The sequence below is a fragment of the Miniopterus schreibersii genome, assembly GCF_964146895.1.
Source record: "Miniopterus schreibersii genome assembly, chromosome: 16".
NCBI lineage: Eukaryota > Metazoa > Chordata > Mammalia > Chiroptera > Miniopteridae > Miniopterus > Miniopterus schreibersii.
The window spans coordinates 7,430,317-7,449,681 of record NC_138116.1 but is presented as its reverse complement, the minus strand read 5'-3'; the positions used below and the strand labels follow the sequence as shown (position 1 = coordinate 7,449,681).

At 47.4% G+C, this 19,365-nt stretch overlaps 1 protein-coding gene across 3 annotated transcripts in view; it reads left to right on the top strand.

Annotated features, from left to right (window-relative positions):
* Window positions 1-6,428, top strand: part of GNA13 (G protein subunit alpha 13) — a 49,869-nt gene extending 43,441 nt beyond the window's left edge. For 2 of the 3 annotated variants that reach the window (XM_081162630.1, XM_081162629.1), the window contains exon 4: window positions 1,003-6,428. In XM_081162630.1, the coding sequence (XP_081018756.1) occupies window positions 1,003-1,575 (573 nt within the window). In that variant the 3' untranslated portion in view covers window positions 1,576-6,428. The remainder of the gene's footprint in view (window positions 1-1,002) is intronic. The other variant, XR_014000567.1, reaches the window with a different exon arrangement.
* The last annotated feature ends 12,937 nt before the right edge of the window (window positions 6,429-19,365 follow it).

The window sequence follows — 19,365 nt, the reverse complement described above, 5'->3', positions numbered from 1 at the left end:
TATGGGGGGGGGGGAAGGGGGGCAGTGGCACATTCAATCCATAGCACCCAGTAATGTGTTCAGAATAGTGTGTGTAATAAATGCTCGATGTTAGCTGTTTTGTCCTTTGATCCCTGTATTTAAGAAATTCCTTCCTGTCAGAGACAAAGCTAATATACATAAAGCAAGCAGAGGACAATTAAATGATAGCCTGAGAAGAGAAAGAACCAGTTACACTGCATAACAAAGTGCAGCGTCAGGGGGTAGCCGTTGACTCTAAGACCAGCAGCTTCCGTCTGTTCAGGGTCTGGTAGTTGACTGATCCTGTTCACAGAGAAGGGCCCATTTGATCTTTGCCTAAACTGTCCCCTAGAGGCAGGTAGACCAGCCATGGTCACCATTTCACAGGCAAAGTGCTGACAGAGTAAGTGACTGCTTGTGTCAGTAGATGAGATAGCTGGAACACAGCTACACTGTACCCTGGAAGCAGACCTAGGAAGTGGCCCAAAGTAAATTCACTTAATTATGGTAGAGGAAGTGTTTTCCATGCTTGTAGTGTAGCAGCGATGGTAACATGGAGTGACCAGTGTAGAAGTTCTTAGTCATCAAGGCGGTTTTTAGAATGGGCTAGAGAGAGAGGCAGAACCTTGAACTGGGAAATGATCCTCATGAATTGACATTTCAGACCTCAGGAGCAGGTGGGTGCATGAGCAGTGAGGTCACTTTGGCTGACACTAAGAGTGGGTCATGGTGAGGAGTGATCCTGAAGGTAGATACACAGCAGTGGGGCGGGGGTGTGAGGAGTCGGTAGATAAGACCTAAGTTTGAGTAGAATACTCAAATTTGATCAGGGGTGGAAAAAAAAATAGGAGGTACTGCTCATTTGTAGTGATTTGTTATCGAGAGGTGTCATTAAAAAGATAATTTTGTTTGTCTATCCGTTCACTAGACCACTTAGTAGTACATTAGAAATTCTAATTACTTTTGGATTCCTGAGTGTAAAATGATTTTTTCCTTTTCCAGGATTACGTTCCATCACAACAAGATATTCTGCTTGCCAGAAGGCCCACCAAAGGCATTCATGAGTACGACTTTGAAATTAAAAATGTTCCTTTCAAAATGGTTGATGTAGGTGGTCAGAGATCAGAAAGAAAACGTTGGTTTGAATGCTTCGATAGTGTGACGTCAATACTTTTCCTTGTTTCCTCAAGTGAATTTGACCAGGTGCTTATGGAAGACCGACTCACCAATCGCCTTACAGAATCTCTGAACATTTTTGAAACAATTGTCAATAACCGGGTTTTCAGCAATGTCTCCATAATTCTCTTCTTAAACAAGACAGATTTGCTCGAGGAGAAAGTGCAGATTGTGAGCATCAAAGACTATTTCTTAGAATTTGAAGGGGATCCCCACTGCTTAAGAGACGTCCAAAAATTCCTGGTGGAATGTTTCCGTAACAAACGCCGGGACCAGCAGCAGAAGCCCCTCTACCACCACTTCACCACGGCTATTAACACGGAGAACATCCGCCTGGTGTTCCGCGACGTGAAAGATACTATTCTCCATGACAACCTCAAGCAGCTTATGCTCCAGTGACGTACAAAAGACTCGCTGTTTTAATACCCTTCTGTCTTTTTTATTGTTTTCTGTTTGTTTTGTTTTTTAAAATAGTTTACAAACAGGAATTAGAAAAATCTTGATTCTGTGTTGACATTCTTGGGCATCTTGGTCCTTCTTCAGCGGACTTGGGTCTGCAGCTGAAAGTGGCTGAGGGACGTGGCCAGCACCTGCTGGGGCTCAGGCTTCGGTCATTTCACGATGGCTTCCATCAGAGGGGAGTTGTAGCTTCCTGCCAAACCTCAGACGAGGATAGTTCGGGCTCTAAATCCTTCCACTTTTCAAACTGAATTCTCCTGTAGTGCCAAGTGTAGAAGGCGCCCTTAAATATTTGTAGGTATGAGGTTAAGAATATCCCATTTAAAACAAGCAAGATACCTTGTGTCTGTCGCCTGGCAGCACCCCCGTGCTCACTTCATGGCGACCTTTTTGAAATGGCTGTTGGAAAACATTTGATGTTAGGAATGACACTCTATAGATTCACACAGATGTAGCCTTCTTGTACTTTTCCTTACTTTCAGACACAAAGTATAAATTAAGTGAATTTACTTTGTTTTCAGTTTCTGTGGTTCCTAAAGGAAATGTTTTTATTGTTTTAAAGTTTACATGAGGATTTCTGGTTTGATGCTAATGAAAGTTCACAAATGGTACGGAGGGAGCAGAAGGCAAGCAAGTGCCATATATAGTGAAAGATCAGAGTTAGGAGTGAAGTGTAACTTACCCTTTTCCTATTTAAATATGTCACAAAAGTGCTGGATGTGAAACATTCTGTCCATAGCAGTACCTAAAAATGGCAGGCAGTTTGATAACAGAAGTTTCTAAATAAACATACCCTTTCCAGACTGTTGGGTTTTACTCCCCGCTGTAGATCCTGCCTCGGGTGCTTTGGGGCCTTACGTAGGACACCGATTTGTACCGTCACGTCGTCTTTCTCTTGCTCTCCTGTCTGTTCCCAGCAGCTCAGTGACATTTATGGGATTTCTTTTGTTCATTTGGAGCTTATAGTATTTTCATGTCAAACTATTCAAGAAAGTATTACTTCAAATTCCTATTCGTTCTTGGTGTGTCACTAAAAAAATTGCAGTATGTGCTTGTATATACCATTGTTTATGAAATTCCATCTTTAGTGAAGTACCTTTGGAATGCTTTAAGGACTTTCCTGAGAATAAGAGGTAATTATTTTAGTTCACACCGAACTATGATTGCATTTGACCTCCCTGTGCCACTTACCAAATGAAAACACACCTATGTGGTAGCTTTGTGATGATAGATACATTCACAGTGAGTTCTTCAGAATGGCTGGTTTGCAATACTGAAAATACTGGCTTGCAGGGTAAGTGCAGTGTTGGAATTGGAGTAGAGACAGATGGACAAGGCTGGGGAGTTTGGAAAGTCTGGCAGCTTTTCTCCTTTTCCTGAAAGTTGTGATTAAGACTGTGATACCATCACTTTGCTGTATAGCTGACTAGGTTCTCAGGTATTTTCTTGGCTGGAAGTTCTTGAAAGGTGGGTCAGTGTTATGGGTCACACAGTGCTTCCAAGACAGTGGCTCTTCATCTGCCTTGCCATCTAGTATGAGACTAGGGCTTTTCCGTGATCTAACCAGGGATGGTTCCTTCGTGCCTGATTTTTCTTGCACTTGCAGTTCCATCCACTGGCATGACATTTATAGTCACTTTCAGTATTTTCATGCCTTGGTGATAAATGGCCTCCAGACCTGTCGCCCACATGCACAGTTTGAACAATTCTACATCTAGTGCTTCTTGCCAAAAAGAATACTTTGTTTAAATTCAGAGTTGGAATAATTTCAGTGCTGGTGAATATCTGCATACACGCACCGTAACATTTGGATGCCCTTTGGTGGCAAGCCTGTGTGTAAATTTAGCAAACAGTTTAATGGGAGGGCCAAACCATTAACTCTAGCGAAGGCTGAAGTGAGTTCCCTGTATGATGAGGAAACTTTAAGATCCACAGATGTGAACCATAAATATTGCCTGACAAAGCAGAAATCACCGGTTTCCCCATGTTGACTACCACCAAGAAATGACACACCAAACAGATAACTTCATTATCTTGGGCATTTGTGATTTTCTTTCCTGATGTGTGTGATGTCTCAGAGTCAACATTATAGTAAAATTTAGAATATATTTTGAGGCAGTAAATTACTTATGTTTAATGGTGAGCTTGTTTAGACACTCAGTAAAATTGTAAAGTTCAATCTGAATGCTTTAGTCCACACTTTTTAGATACTGTATTTTTAAACCACATGAAGGAGTCATTACACCTATGTCATGCAAACCAGATGCTTTTGAAATACCACTATATGAAGACAGAGGTGACATTTAGTGAACAAAATTGAAAGGGTGCTTATAGATTTCACTATGCCAATTTCCCCCTAGCCTCTAAAAAAGTGATTTAAATGGAAAGTTCTTTCATGTTTTAGCTTTACTCTAAGATTTCATGGTTATTTGGAATAAGATGTGCCTAATTCTCTTACATTCTGTTCTTGAACCTGAATGCCTTCTGGTTTAATTCTGAAGAAATGTCACAGAGTGTCTTCGTTGACCTTGAAGAAATTTATAGTATACAGAGTTGCCTTACAAATCAAAAACCACCACACATTAGGGTCTTGATTTTTATATAGAAAAACAGTTTTGTCAAATGTGCTTTCTGAAGATCCAAATAATTCAAGGCGTGCCTCTGCCACTTCAGTATTATTTTTAATAACCTGAATCGTTGCTTTCTGCCAAATATTGTATTAAGTTTAAATCTTCATTTCAGTCTTACTGTCTGGAAAGGGCACTTGATGGCTAGGGAGCAACCGCAACCCAAGAAGGCAGCTTGGACTGAAAAAAGGTCATTGGTTTTTGTTTTGATTTCTTTGAAGTTTCATTGGCATGTATTTTTTACAAAGTGAGGATCCTCTGGTGAATCTCTCGAGTGAGGTTGTTTAGGGGAATCCTTGTTCAGTTGATGGCAGTGCTTGGTTTAAAGCGGAAGGAAGGAAGGAAGATGCCCTTACTACCAGAAATGATCAGAAGTATTTAGATTTGACAGAAATCTTATGTCCTATAATTTCTTATAAGAAGGAATGAGTAAACCTTAACTTCCAATGTATACCCAAATACTTGTGTTTATGCTTTTAATAAGATGTCTTTTCAGCATTAGGACACATACCCAGTTATGCCTTATTTAGATGAAGAATAAAGTTACCAAGTTAATGTTCTGAAACTCAAATCACTGTTTGAGAAGTCCTCAAATTGGTGCTTTCATTATATAATGATACATTTAGACAAAACCCCAAACCAAGCCATTTGAAATAAGATTTCTCTCCATTGCAGTTTGTAGCAATGTTATTTCTGTATATGAAATCATGCCTGTAAAGTTCAGTGAAATATTTGTTAAAAAAAGAAACTCCCTAATAAAACTAGAGAAAGTTACTCTGTTACCTTTTCATTTCTTTTAGTTTTATTTGAGGAATCAGGACAAATATTGCACGTGTCTCTTTCAGCTGGAAATCTGACTCAGTGCTGAGTCACTTTATCGCCCATCATATCAACAGGTTAAGTTCCATTAGTCACCTACGATGTGGTCATGTGTTGTGCTGCTTGACTAGCAGCACTGATTTATTGTTAAGGATGGGATAACAGGTTGGCTTTTTGTCTAGTAAACATGAAGAAGAGAGGGATTGCATGTGAGTGGGTGTGTACGTGTCTCCATGTTCCAAATAATACATACCCATTATTTTATGGTACGAGGCTAGGGCTTAATAACTTTATACTAGAAATTGAAGTATAAGTCTAAACCTGAACATTTTAAACAAGTTGGATTTCATGGCTTTTTTTTTTCAAGTACCACCAAGTTGATGTTAGCCTTAGGCGGGTAAGTGATTCATAACATCAGTGGAGTATGGTGTTTGTACTGCTAACATTCTTATGTCTGTACTTGAATGTATAGTTAGCATTTAAGTAAATATTTCATTCTTGTTTTATCCAGGTCTAACCATCTGATTTCAAATGCCATCTGATTTATATGGACCAAAAAGTATTAATGATAGGGCAGTACTTTCTGGGTTAAGAGATTTTGTGATCTATTCAAATCTGTTGATGATAAAAGTTTCCAGATGTATTGAAGTATGCTGACCCACTATGCGTATCATGATAGAAGTACGCTACTTCCTTGGTATCTGACTTGAGTTTGTATTTAGAAAGCTTGTACATTTCCTGCCATAGTAAGTGATGCATTTGTCCTCAATCATGCCTATTTGATGGTACCATGGTGGAAAAAGGAAGGGGCCGGTAGGGGTTAATTCATGGAAAGCATATGTAACAATGCAACAAACTGTACCATTCCCCTTTTATTTACCTCTTAGAGCAGAAGCAGAAAATGTTTTCACTGGCTTTTCTATATAGTACTCTACCTATGGGGAGAGCTCATTTACCACAAGGAGCCTTGTCTAAAAGTATATTTTGTAACAACCTCATAGATACTGTACCTAACCAAACATGCTTTGTATTAGTTCTGTATAAAAGTATTTGCGGCTTAGAATTTTTTTATACATGTATCTTTTTATAACTTTCCAGGAACTAAGCACGTTATCTGATATTGTAAATTATTTTCTGTCAGTGCTTTAGTTCAGGATTGGCAATAAATTATTTCTAAAGGAGGTTGGTCTGAAAGTGGAAAGAACAGTTAGTTGGGTTTTCTAAAATGAGTTGCTAGTTCATTTTTAAGGCCTTTTACTTTTGTACATATTTTGCAAAATTTTTGCCTCTTGCTTTTAATATTTGCTTTGTAAAGATTACTGACATTTAATAAACATTTATAAACTATTTAATATGATGTTATTTAAACTGTTTACTGAATGTAAAATATGAAGCAGACACTTAGTTTAAAATTTGAAAGCAGAATTTTCATCTAATGACTTAAAGCATGGAAATCTCTAGTTTGGCAGGTCTCCCAACAATACTTTGCCTTCATGTTGCTCTATAAACTTCTCCTTACTAATGATGGAGATGTGAACTTCATTCAAGGAAGTTCCCAGACTCCTAATACATTTTGACGTGGGAATTTTTCTCTGTGCTCTTAAAATTGCTGAAAATGGCACAAGGGTGTTTCTGGGCTCATAGTTCCCACCTGCAGCAGTAATGCCATCATGTCCATTGTACTTGAAATGGTGTTTTAACAACAAACATGTTACCACTCATTTTTATGTTTCAAGTTTTATTTTAGATGATTTACAGAAAAATTGCAAAGATACTAGAACTCCCCTGTTCTCTGCTCCCTTTGTAATAGTTTCCTCAGTTAAAATCTTCCATTCGTACAGAACATTGGTCATGATTAATGAACCAACATTGATACTTGAATATTAACGAAAGCCCGTCCTTTATTCAGATTTCCTTAGCTTTCCCCTAATGTCCCTTTCTGTTCCAGAATCCATCAGGATAGCATGCTTCATTTAGTTGGCATGTCTCCCAGCTCCTCTTGGCTACTACGGTTTCTCAGCATTTCCTCGCTTTGGTGACCTGGGCGGCTCTGAGGAAGAGTACGGATCTGGTACAGGCATATCTTTATTGCGCCTCACAGATGTTGAGGTTTTTACGAATTGAAGGCAAGACCCTCCACCAGCAAGAAGATTGCCACTTGCTTCACTGTGGTGGCCTGGAGCTGACCCATGGTGTCCCTGAGGTATGACTGTATCTGTTAGACTATCCCTCTAGTGGGATCTAAGTTATTTTTTCCCCCTCAGATTACACTGGCTTATGTGTTTGGGGACCACAGAGGTCTTTACCATTTTCATCAAATCCTACCAGGCACCCCACTCGCCCTTCTCCTTTACAGCTTCAGCTAAATTAGGTGTTTCATGAGTTCTGGCGCGTTTATACGTCTTCTCACCTGGCATTTGTGGGAACCTGAGCATGTCGTTTTCCTCGCCAAAGCAGACTGAAGGGCCTTTCCCCACCGTGGGGATTGCAAAGCAGATACAGATAAATGTTGGTGGCAATGGCTGGACTCCAGGCTGGCTGGCTCCAGGCCTTTCTGGCAAATTGAAAATTCTTTTCCAAGGCCGCACCATTAACAGTGTTTCACTGTTGGTCCCAAGAGAAACTGAGATAGAAAAGTTTGGACTTAGAAATACCTACAAATCTGTAAATATCTAAAAATCTGTAGATTGGAAACAGGTCACTAAAGCCTTTATTGTAGAGATTTACGATCTTTTAAATTGACTCCAAACTCAGCATTTGAGTCCCCAAAACAAACCTAGAAGCCTTTTCTTATGTTATTGTTGGGACAAAGAAATACTGATTTTTGTCAAAGGAAATCGCTAAAACTCAAACTATTGTCTAGGAAAGTATTTGGCCCAGTCGCAGTTAATTGGCACAATCACAGCATTAATACGGGATGTTCTCTCAAATTTACCTGTTCCCCCACCCCCATGTGGGTTGTTGGAAGAGAAAAGAGAGACTTTTGTCTCAAGAATGCAGGAAACTCAGAGTTGATAAGTTAAACCAGTTTTGTGTTGGTGATGGGAAATTTGGCAGACTCTCAAAAAACAAATGACTTCGGGCAGTGTTTTAAGATTCCCACTATAGCCCTGGCCCGTTTGTCTCAAAGGTTAGAGCATCAGCCCGTGGACTGACGGGTCCCAGGTTCGAATCCGGCCAAGGGCATTTACCTCGTGGCAGGCTCCATCCCCGGGCCCAGTTGGGGCACATGCAGGAAGCAACCAATCGCTGTGTCTCTCTCACATCAATGTTTCTACCTCTCTCTTCCCCCACTCTCTGCAAAGCCATGGGGAAAATATCCTCGGCTGAGGATTACAATCAGTCAGTCAGTCAATTCACACTACATTTTGGTCAAATGCGCAGGGTACCTGCAGTGCCGTGGCGCAGTGGAGACACTGCGACTGTTTCACAGTGCGCAGCCAGGCCACGGAGACAAAAGGCTCACACAGCCTCGCACACAAACCAACCACGCCCGGCGTCAGTGCAGCCGCGCTGGGTGCGCAGTGAGTGTGTACACCGGGGGGGGGGGGTGGCCCTTTCCCCAGGAAGGTGTGTGATAGAAAACACACGGGACCCATCTCTTTCGAGTTGACCATTCTGTCAGTAACTACGCTGCAGCCTTGGACGTAGGCTTGATGCCAAGTGCTGAACAGAACAAGCTTATAGGATGAAACTGGAGAGACGTGTAGTTGCTTTTTTTTAAATTTTTCTTTTATTCTACATGGAAAACCCCAGTTCTTGTAAACATTGTGGGATTTAACTAGCTGGTTTCATCGAAACTTTGTCTTGAAAGAAAAAGGACATCACAGCACCCAAGGCTCAGCAATGTTGATGAAATCACATAGCAACACGAATTTTGTGCATTCAATCCTGGGATGTGTGTAGCAGGTTCCAGTTTAGGGGAAGATGCTATAAATCTTAAAAGAGAAATATATCAGAGGGAGGACTGGATGCCCAACGTTACAGAATTAATGGGCATCAATTTAAGACAGGTATACTGTACCGCATAACCCTTTGTGAAGTGCATGTAACTTAACTTCCAAACTGCACATTTAAGGCACCGAGTAGTTGCCTGTCTTTCCAACCAACCATCCAACTAAACCAGGTGTTTTCCAATGACCTCTTCTCTCCTGCTCTTTGCCTCAGGGCAAATCCTACTCGCCCCTCCAGGCCTGAGCCCTCCCCTGGAAGATTTCCTGATCTCTAACAACCCGAGGCTAGGAGGTCCTCCCTTACGTGAGCCACCTGGGGTCGCTTTAGCCCCTTCCCCAGTCGTGATGGGAACGTGACAGTGGTCCACAGATGAGCTTCCTAAGTTCCCCGAGTCCCTGCCTGACAGCCCAGGCTGTTCCTGAGAACAACCAGCACAGCCTCTACTAATTTTTTATGTTTTATCCCTCACCCAGGTATATGTTTATTGTTTTTAGAGAGAAAGGGAAAAAGAGAGAGAAACATTGACCGGTTGCCTCCTGTGCACGCCCTTTCTGGAGGTCGAACCCACAACCTGGGGATGTGCCCTGACTGGGAATCGGACTCACAACCTTCCTGTGCATGGGATGACGCCAACCAGCCGAGCCGCCGGGCCAGGGCGCGCCCCTGCTTCGTGGGGACGGGAGCCTCCCTCTGGGCTGTGGTGTCCAGCTGACGCTCAGCTAGCTTGGGAGTGGCCTGATTAGGCTGATCATCTGAGCTAGATGATGCCCAAGTTCTTCACTACATTCAGATTCTTGAAAATGATTTATAGTGGAATACAGAATTATAGTCGTTCATGCAAAGTTCCTATAAGATCTCCAATTTTTCCTGAGGAAAGGGACTTCATGGGGAAACTTATAAGTATCTTTGAGGACACTAAGGTAGCTCAGTAGGTTTTTGTTGTTGTTTTTTAATTCACCCCAGTGGGGTTTTTTTTTCCCCCCTCTCCAACCTTTTCCTCAGGGGGGATTTCTTTATTTCAAGCCGTAGATACTCAAGATCACATTGGTCTTCCTGAGGTTTAAAAGTCAGAAGCTGCCCGGCCAGGCGTGGCTCAGCGGTTGAGCGTCGACCTAGGATCCAGGCGATCGGGGTCCGATTCCCGGTCAGGGCACATGCCCGTGTCGCGGGCTCAATCGATGACTCTCTCATCATTGATGTTTCTATCTCTCTCTCTCCCTCTCCTTTCCTCTCTCTGAAATCAATAAAGATATATTTAAAAAAAAAAAAAAGTCAGAAGCTGATAGCCTCACAAACTCATGGGAGCTTTCCGATCCGTTCGTTTCACGGTCACTGTCCCTGCTATCAGAAGGACCACAGCCTGGGCGGCTTACAGACAACAGAAGTTTATTCCTGGCCATCTGGAGACCGAGCATCCGAGATGAAGGGTGCAGGCGTCACGGGGTCCTGGGAAGGGACCTCTTTGGTTTGCAGCTGGCCAGCCTCACGTCGTATCCCTGCCCGGTAGAAGGGGAGCTGGCTGGCCTCTCCTAAGGGCACTAAGCCACTCATGACCTAATTACCTCCCAAAGGCCTCACCTCCCAAAACCAGCACGTTGGGATTGAGGCTTCAGTGTATGAATTGGGGGGCGGCACAAACATTCAGTCCATCATGGTCACCAGACTTCATCAGGATTGACCTGAATCCTGCTTGATTTTCTCTAAGAACCTCCCCGCCTCACCCCCCCACCCCCCTGCCAGTGATCAGTGCAGGGGTAAGAATCCAGAAGCTCCTGAGCATCTTCTCTGTGACACCTTTTTTGGTATAAATTCTCTCCATTTTCTCCATGTGCTACTCAAAACTGAGCCTCCTAACACTACCAAAAACGCCGTAAATAATTTTGATGTTTGGTTCATGCTACAATATTGATAAACCCTCAAAACATTATGCTAAGTGAAAGAAACCGGACACAAAAGGCTTCATCTTTACAATTATTTTATTCCATTTATGTGAAATGTTCAGATCAGGCAAATCCCTAGACATAGAATGTAGATTCGTGGTTGCCTGAGGCCGGCAGAGGCCAGAGATGGGGAGTGAGTGCTAATGGGGATGGGCTTTGGGGACAGTGATGACACCCTTTTCCAAATCAGGTTATAGTGGTGGTTGCAGAGCTCTGCTCTGTGACTATGATAAAAGCCACTGAACTGCACCCTTTCAATTGGTTAATTTTATAGTATATGAATTATATAAACAATAATGCTGCGGGGTGTTTTTTTTCAAAAAAGAATTTGAGCAATCACCCCACACAGTTTGCAAAAAAAGACTGAAAACACACACCAGAATGTTAACTTTTTGTGTTGTTGTTTTTTTGGAGCGATGGTGATCACAAGACATCTTGTCTTCTTTACACTTTTCTGTTTTCCAAATTTTCTGTGAAGGGCATCTGTTATTTTTATACTAAGAAAACAATCAACATTTAAAAGCAAAAGAGCAGCCGTGCACTGGACAAGCAGAGTACAGGCCTCTCTGTGCTCGGCTAAAGCTGCTCCTCTAGCCCACCCTGCATCTCAGTCATACGTGTGTAGCTACTTGTTTTCCAGTCCAGCTTCCAAAACAGACCGTAAGCCCCAGAAGGCAGAGATCACCGGGTCCACCCCATCCACCTCCATGTCCACAGTCCAGTAGCTTGTACGTGCTCAAAAAATATTCGTAGAATGTAACTTAGCTTACTAAAGGTCAACTATGCATGTCACCTACGTGCTAGAGATGGGCGATGATAAAATGATCCACTTGCGGAATTGAATTCAAGATGCTCACTGTCTAGCAGGGGTGGCAAATCTAGGTGCATCGATAATTAAACCAAAATATACAGTAATAAATGCCACTCAAGAGGCCTGGGTGAAGTGCTACAGACCTTCAGAGAGAGGAAATTACCCCCATCCAGACAAAAATCAGAAACACTTTCGTGGAGGCGAAGGCATTTGGGCGGGCCTTCGAAGATGACTTAAATAGACCTGGGCGTGAGGCTGCATGCCCCGCTGGATGGAACAGCCTAGAAATGAGAAAGCACCATTTGTAGAGCAGCCTCCTGTAAGGCGCTAGAAGTAGAGAGGAGAAACGGCTCCTCTATCCCCGCCCCAAGGAGTTCTCTCTCCAGCAGAGGAAACAAAAATATGGAAGACTGTGCTAGAAGACGGATAGAGCATAGGGAGCTCTAGGCAGTGGGCACAGCATGTGCAAAGGCACTGGGGCATGGTGGCGCTTACAAGTGGGAGTAGCAGCAAGAACTCTCCCTGAGAGAGAGAGATGGGCAGAGAGATAAAGCAAATGGCAAAATATTAGTTGTTTGTTAGGCTGTTCTTTCAAACTGCTTGTATGTTTGACATTTTTCATAGGGAAAAATAAAGAGGTCATGGCCTCTTTGTGGGGCGGAGGGAGGGATAAGTGTGAAAGCAGCTTCAAAGCCTAGGCTGCAGTGGTGTGCATAACAGAAGGTGTGCAGGGCTGAGCTGTGGCCAATCCACGACATCAGGATGCTTTCATCTCAGCCACAGCCCTTGTGTGGCCTCATGACCAGGAAGCCCCAGGGGCTGCACCTTCTCGCTAGGCTTTGTGAGATCCATTTCTTTAATGGCCTTTTTGCTCAGCACTGTCTCGGCCCGAAGTGCCAATTCCAGCATAAGACATAACTCGGTACTTTTTTTTCACCCAAGTTTTTGACTTTAGGACTTTTCTAGAAGATTACTTCACTGCTTTTCTCTTTTATGTTGTAAGGTTCTTCAAGAGATGGCTACAGGAGGCTTCAGTGATTGATAAGCAAGAACATGAGCTTTCAAGTAAGAGGAACTTGGATTGAAATCCAGGCTTCTCCGATTCCTAAGCTGTGTGGCTTCAGGCAGGCGACTTCTGGGCATTGATGGAAGTAACTTTGTTAAACATTAAAAGCAGAAACTGCTACAGTGCCAGGCAGGGGATAGGATTTGGGGGCTGCTACTGTTATTTTTACGTTTTTGTTTTGTTCGTTTTCATTCCCTTTGCTTTCTTTCTTTAAATATATCTCTGTTGATTTCAGAGAGGGGAAGGGAGAGGGAGAGAGAGAGAGAAACATCAATGATGAGAGAGAGTCATTGATCGGCTGCCTCCTGGCCGCCCCTGACTGGGGACCTGACCGGGAATCTCCTGGATCCTGGGTCGATGCTCAACCGCTGAGCCACAGCCCGCCCGGCAGTAAATGAGAATTTAAAATGTAGGCACCCGAGCGCAAAGAGGCAAAGCCCAAGGACTGGGGAGGAAACCCGCTAAACAGGCGCGCTCGCCTCTGCTTCGTGCCCGTGAGCTGTGCAGGAGGTCAGAGGCCATCCTGCGGAATGTGGGGAATCGCCCAGGCTCCCCCAGGCTGGGGAGTGAGGATGGGCCCAGCGGGGCGAGCCCGAGGGTGCAAGGCTGCTGTGCGGACAGGGTGCCCCCTCCCCCTTCTCCTCCCTCCCCTCCCCCTCGCCCTCCCCTCCCCCTTCCCCCTCGCCCTCCCCCCTCCCCTCCCCCTCGCCCTCCCCCTTCTCCCCCTCCCCTCCCCCTCCCCTCCCCCTCCCCCTCCCCCCTCCCCCCGGTCCATCCTCTGCGCATCCTCCAGTTCGGGGCAGGGGTCACTCCCATTAGCCTAACAGCTTTCCCACTGGAGAGCGCCCCTATAGGCCTCCAGTCAGCCAATGGGTGGGCCCGTTCAGGTCAGGTGACCTCCCCTGGTCCAATCCCGGGGAGGCCCGCTCAGCCTCCCTGCGCACCTGCGGGTGGCGGGCGTGGTGCCCACGCGGCCCGGGCGCTGGGGCGCGGAAGGCGCGCGTGACTGTATCTTTTAATTCTGCGGGATGGCCCCGGGCCTGCCTTAAACAGCAAGGGTCACGTAAGCGAGCCAGCGTTTCTTTTTCACGTTTAAGCGGCTTAATTCGCTCCTCAAATAGATTCCGTGTGCTGGGTGGGACCTTCGGAGCCGGCTCCGGATTCCGGTTCTCACGCCGGTGCCGTGAACGAGCCGCCCGCCTGAGGGTCCCGGCTCGCCCCCCGCGACCCGGGCCGGAGCTGGGAGTCTGAAGCGTGGCTGCTGCAGGCAGTGCCGCCGTGACGGGCACGGGGGCGGCAGGCGCTGGTGCCGTTACCGGGGCCTGAAACCGGCCCAGGGAACAGGCGCAGGAGCGTGCGCGTGTTTCGCGGGGGGTACGCTGGTGGAGCGTGCGCGTGTTTCGCGGGGGGTACGCTGGTGGAGCGTGCGCGTGTTTCGCGGGGGTACGCTGGTGGAGCGTGCGCGTGTTTCGCGGGGGTACGCTGGTGGAGCGTGCGCGTGTTTCGCGGGGGGTACGCTGGTGGAGCGTGCGCGTGTTTCGCGGGGGGTACGCTGGTGGAGCGTGCGCGTGTTTCGCGGGGGGTACGCTGGTGGAGCGTGCGCGTGTTTCGCGGGGGGTACGCTGGTGGAGCGTGCGCGTGTTTCGCGGGGGTACGCTGGTGGAGTGGCTGCGAGGGTCACCCCTGGAGCCACACCCGTCTCAGCGCGAGGCAGCTGTCGCCGCCAGCTCTGCGGCCCTCGGACGGGGGTCCGACCTCTCCACACCCCACCTGCCTGCTCCGGGAAGTGGGGATACGCGCAGTTTCTGCCTCCCGGGCTCTTCGGGAGCAGGAGAGAACACGCGCTCACCTGGGGCAGGTGAGGGGACCTGGATGTGAGTTAAGAGTCTCCGATTTAGGGGATGGCCAGTATCCCTTGGTGGCTTAAAACAACCCAAATCTTTCCCCTCGCGGTTCTGGAGGACAGATGTCTGAAAACAGTATTATTATATGGCTGCGACCCGGCCGGCGGCTCCGGGGGAGAATCTGTTCTTTGCTCCTTCCAGCTCCCGAGGCTGCTGGCATTCCTTGGCTGGTGGGCACACTGCTGAGCATTTGCCTCTCGCTCTGCCCTGTGGTCACATTGCCTTCTCCTCTGCGTGTCAAGTCCCCCTTTGCCACCCTCTCCTGAGGACACACGGAGTGGCATTCAGGGCCTACCCGCTAATCCAGGGTCATCTCCCCACGTCAAGACCTTAACCTAATCACACCTGCTAAGACCTTTTTGTCGTATAAGGTCACACCCACAGGTTCCAAGGATTAGGACTTGGATATTTGGGGGGGGGGGGGGGTGGAGACAGGGCTGTTTCAGATGGCTGTGGTTGTGTGTTCAGTTGCTCTGGAGATGTCCTTCGTCCCTTCTAGACTTCCCCAACTGCTAAGGAGTCATCTTTCCTCCCCAGCCCAGCCCTCCCTTCTGACTTCCTATTTCTGACCACAGTTGCATCACTGTCTCATAACCCTCCTCAGAACTGTCTTTGACCCTTCCCAGTTCCTTCCCTTCCCCGAGACCAGCCCACCTGTGCTTTAGATTAGACACCCAATCTCATAGTCACGCAGTCCCCAGCAGGAGGGAAACCCCCCCTCCAGCACTTTTTTTTTTTTTTTTTCCAAAAAACATATCTATATTGATTTCAGAGAGAGGAAAGGAGAGGGAGAGAGAGAGATAGAAACATCAATGATGAGAGAGTCATTGATCGAGCCCGCAACCCGGACATGTGCCCTGCCCGGGAATCAAACCCCAGTTGCCTGGATCCCAGGTCGATGCTCAACCGCTGAGCCACGCCCGGCCGGGCTCCTCCAGCACTTTTGATTCACAGAGACAGAGCGGAGCCCTAGAGTGAGGCAGTGACTCGCCCATGTCGCAGGGCGATTTAATGGCAAGGCTGGACTAGAGCCCGTGGCCCCCGAGACCCAGTCCTGCCGTGCCTGCCCATCCTGGTAAAATTCTTGCTGATCGGGATGCTCCCCTCACCCCTTATCTCTATGTCTGCTGCCCCCTCCTTGGCCCTGCCTTGTCTCTTCTGGGGACACCTCAGAGGCCTCGTGGGCCCTCTTCATCCAGTCTCCCCTCTGGCCAGGCACCCCAGCATCCATTTCACTGCGTTCACCTGGGTCTCCCCTTGACCTAGAAGCAAAGTCCATCCATTCGGCAAACATTTATTGAGCATCTGTTACGTGCTAGCTGCTGGGGGCTCCATGGTGAAGCAGACCCAGGCCCAGCCTTCAACCCCAGTCCAGTCCGTGGGCTGCCTGGGCCTAGCACTCACATTGCTCACTTGCCTCTCCCGCCCTCGTCCTCAGAGCCTCCCCTGTCCCAGACGGACCCACCTCCACAGCTGGGAGTCCTGCACTCCTTCTGCAGGTTCAAGAGGTTGTCCCTGGGTGCAGAACTCCCTGTCCCTTCCTGCCCCCATTGAAGTGTGCAGTCTTCACAGTCCAGCACCTGTCCCTGCCTGGGGAGCCTGCTCTGCACACAGGTCCAGTGCCCTGACTGTAGCCCCTTCCCAGTATGTGCCCTCCTGAGACCCTTGGTCCTGTTTCCAGTCCTGGGTGGGCTGAAGGAGCCCCAGGCAGCTGCTTTTGCTGCCTCACAGTGTGTGTGTTTTTGCCTCCATGCCCCGGCTCCACTCCTCCTGTCTCTTGGTGTTTGATGCTTCCCACAAGGTGGGGTGCACCCGTCTGTCCAGTAGAGGCCCCTCTGACCCTGTGACCCCAAAGCCCTGTGAACACAGCTCTCCCTGCCATTGCCTCTCTCAGGAAGCACAGCTGTGGCTGGACAAAGCTGGGGTGTCCCTCAGCCCAGGGGTGCTCTGAGCAAGAGCTGAGAAACTCCCCTAGGGGCCTGTCACCCATTCCCACGTGAATCCAGAAAACTGGGGACCTCATGGAATTCATGGCTGGTCCCCAAGAGTATGTGCTACTGCCTGTGGTTAAACTGGGCACGTCCTTTCTTTTGACCCTGGGAAACCTGACTGGCCAGATGGCACAGATTCCTGACATTTTTATGGGCATTTTGCCTTTCTTGTGAGTGTGAGTTTTCCTTGCCAATTGCTGTGTAACAGACTACCCAAAACCTCGTGGCTTAACAGCAAAACTGTTTGCTCACAAGTCTGCCAGTCCAGAATTGAGACAAAGGACCTCAGGTGGCTGCTCCCTGGCCAGGTGGAACACCCTGGATGACGTTGCCACCCCCATGTCAGGTGTCTCAGCTGGTCTGGCTCTGGCAGTGGCTGGATCAGCTCCGACAGGGGCACAAGTCTGAGTTCCTCATTTCTCCTCCACAGAGTCTCAGGGCCTCTCCCCCTACGTGGCCTCTCCACGTGGCCTCTCCACATGGCCTGTCTAACACAATAGTCAGACTTGCTGCATATGTCCCAAAAGTGCAAATTCAGAATCTACCGGACTCTCTTACAGCGCAGGCCTCGAGCTGGTACAATGTCCCCTCGGTCCCACTCTATTGTTTCAAGAGCCCAGATTCAAGGATGAGTGCCTTGAACACCGGGAGGCGTGGGTCCTTGTGTGCCACCTCTGTGAGAAACTGCACGTCCTATCCTTCCAGGTGGCATCTAATTCTTGGAGGGATGGAAGATGGTCCCCACTCCGCACCCTTCACAGTGGCTGACTCCTGGGAGCTGCTTACCCTGCTTTCATCTTCTCGAGAAAGGACTAATGGAACCACAGGTACCACGAGCGGTCTGCCACGCTGCTAACCCCGTTGTCACCAAGAGGCTTTCTTTGCCCGTGTTGGAGGGGAATGTAGCAATTTGGGCCACCTTTTACGGTGAGGACCCTGAGTCTCATCTGAGTTTTTAGTTTATACGTTTGCTAAAGATCATATAATAAATTAGAAGATTACGTTTGAGAGCCCGGGACTCTCATCTTTTATCGAAAACTAGGGAAGCAGGTTTACTTTGCAGAAATTCATTGCCTGGCCGACTTGTCTGGACTGCGTCTCATCTGCAAGGCAAGAGCAGCCACATCTTCTCCACGGCCCCCTCCCCCCGGCCGGCTGCCTTGCTCGGACATGCCCGGCTGTTTCTCGTACCCTTTGCTTGAACCCGGGAACGAGGTAAAGGGTGGCAGCAGCTGTTTGCAAAGGCAACTTACTCAAGATGTGATAAAACCAGTTCCTTGAAGGACAAGATAACCCCTCACCTCCTCTCCCAAGACAGTATTTGGGAACATTTTAGGATTTGAAAATGAACTTTGCAAAGCCTTCCGGTGACTCTGGGTCCTTTCTGCGGCTTGTGTTTCGTTCGCGTGTTTGTTCCACCCACCCTTTCCCCGCCTTGTCCCGTCCTGGCCTCGTCACGTCTTCGAAGCTCTGTGCAGACGGCAAACACCAAGTCAGCCTCTTTCTCTCCCTCTGCATGTGCTCCTGTGACTCCCTCCGCCAGGGGTGCCAGGCTATCCCTCCTCCACCTGCTGATGTTTTTTTAAAAGGCATCTAAATACCGCCTGAGCGAGGATCCGGTCTTCCTCCAGGCCGTCGGAGCAGATGTGGTCCCCGCCTCCGACCTTGGAACTCTTGGGGTTATCCGTCTGCTGTACACTTGAGCCCCCTGAGGGCCGGGCTTGTGTTTGACCAGACTTGACTCCCCCAGTTGCCGGTGCTGTGCTGTGCATGGGGAGGCACTTGCCCTTTGTGTGGAATGTGCATTTGTGAAAATAGAATTATTTTTCTTACCTTTGCAGAACTGTGTATAGGTTTTATGAGCCATGGTGAGGTCACTGCCACCTCCAAGAATTTGAAAATAGGGAGATAAGATTTCCCTTGGAAATAGGGTTGCCAGATTCGGCCAATAAAAAGACAGGATGCTCAGTTAATCTGAATGTCAGAGAAACAATGAATAATTTTTAGTATAAGTATGCTCCAAATATTGCCTGGGATATACTTACACCAAAATAATAGTAATAATAATTCATTTTTCTCCTGGAATTCACATGAACGGGGCATCCTGTATTGTATCCGGTGACGCTACTTGGAGAGTTAAAGTATAAAAACTAACACATATGGGTAAGAACAAAGAGATGTGACGTCACTTTAAGAAGTCAGAATGGGTCCCTCAGCAACACTTGATTGGACTTGGAGAACCTAAGAAAAGCATATTTACGAAAACACTTAGAACCCTCTCTTGTAACATAGCTTAAGAACATGCCAGTCGGAAAGGGGGTTGGTCAACAAGAGAAAATGGGGGGGTCAGAGAGACAAACCTTGGCCATTTTCTTTAAGGCTGTCCGGGGGCACCAAACTTCCAGGTCAGGGCAGCTCCGATGTCATCGTGGAGATACCAGGCCTTGGAGTGGCAGAGGCCCCCGGGGTCACCCCACGAACTCCCCATGTTTACCAGGAAAACGTGTGAGAACTCGGCCTCCGGGGCCCCTGGGAGTGCATGGGCCGATCCAGGAGCGTATGTGTTCGACCCTCTGAGGGAGATGGTTGAATAGCATTGACGCCTTCTCTACCCCATT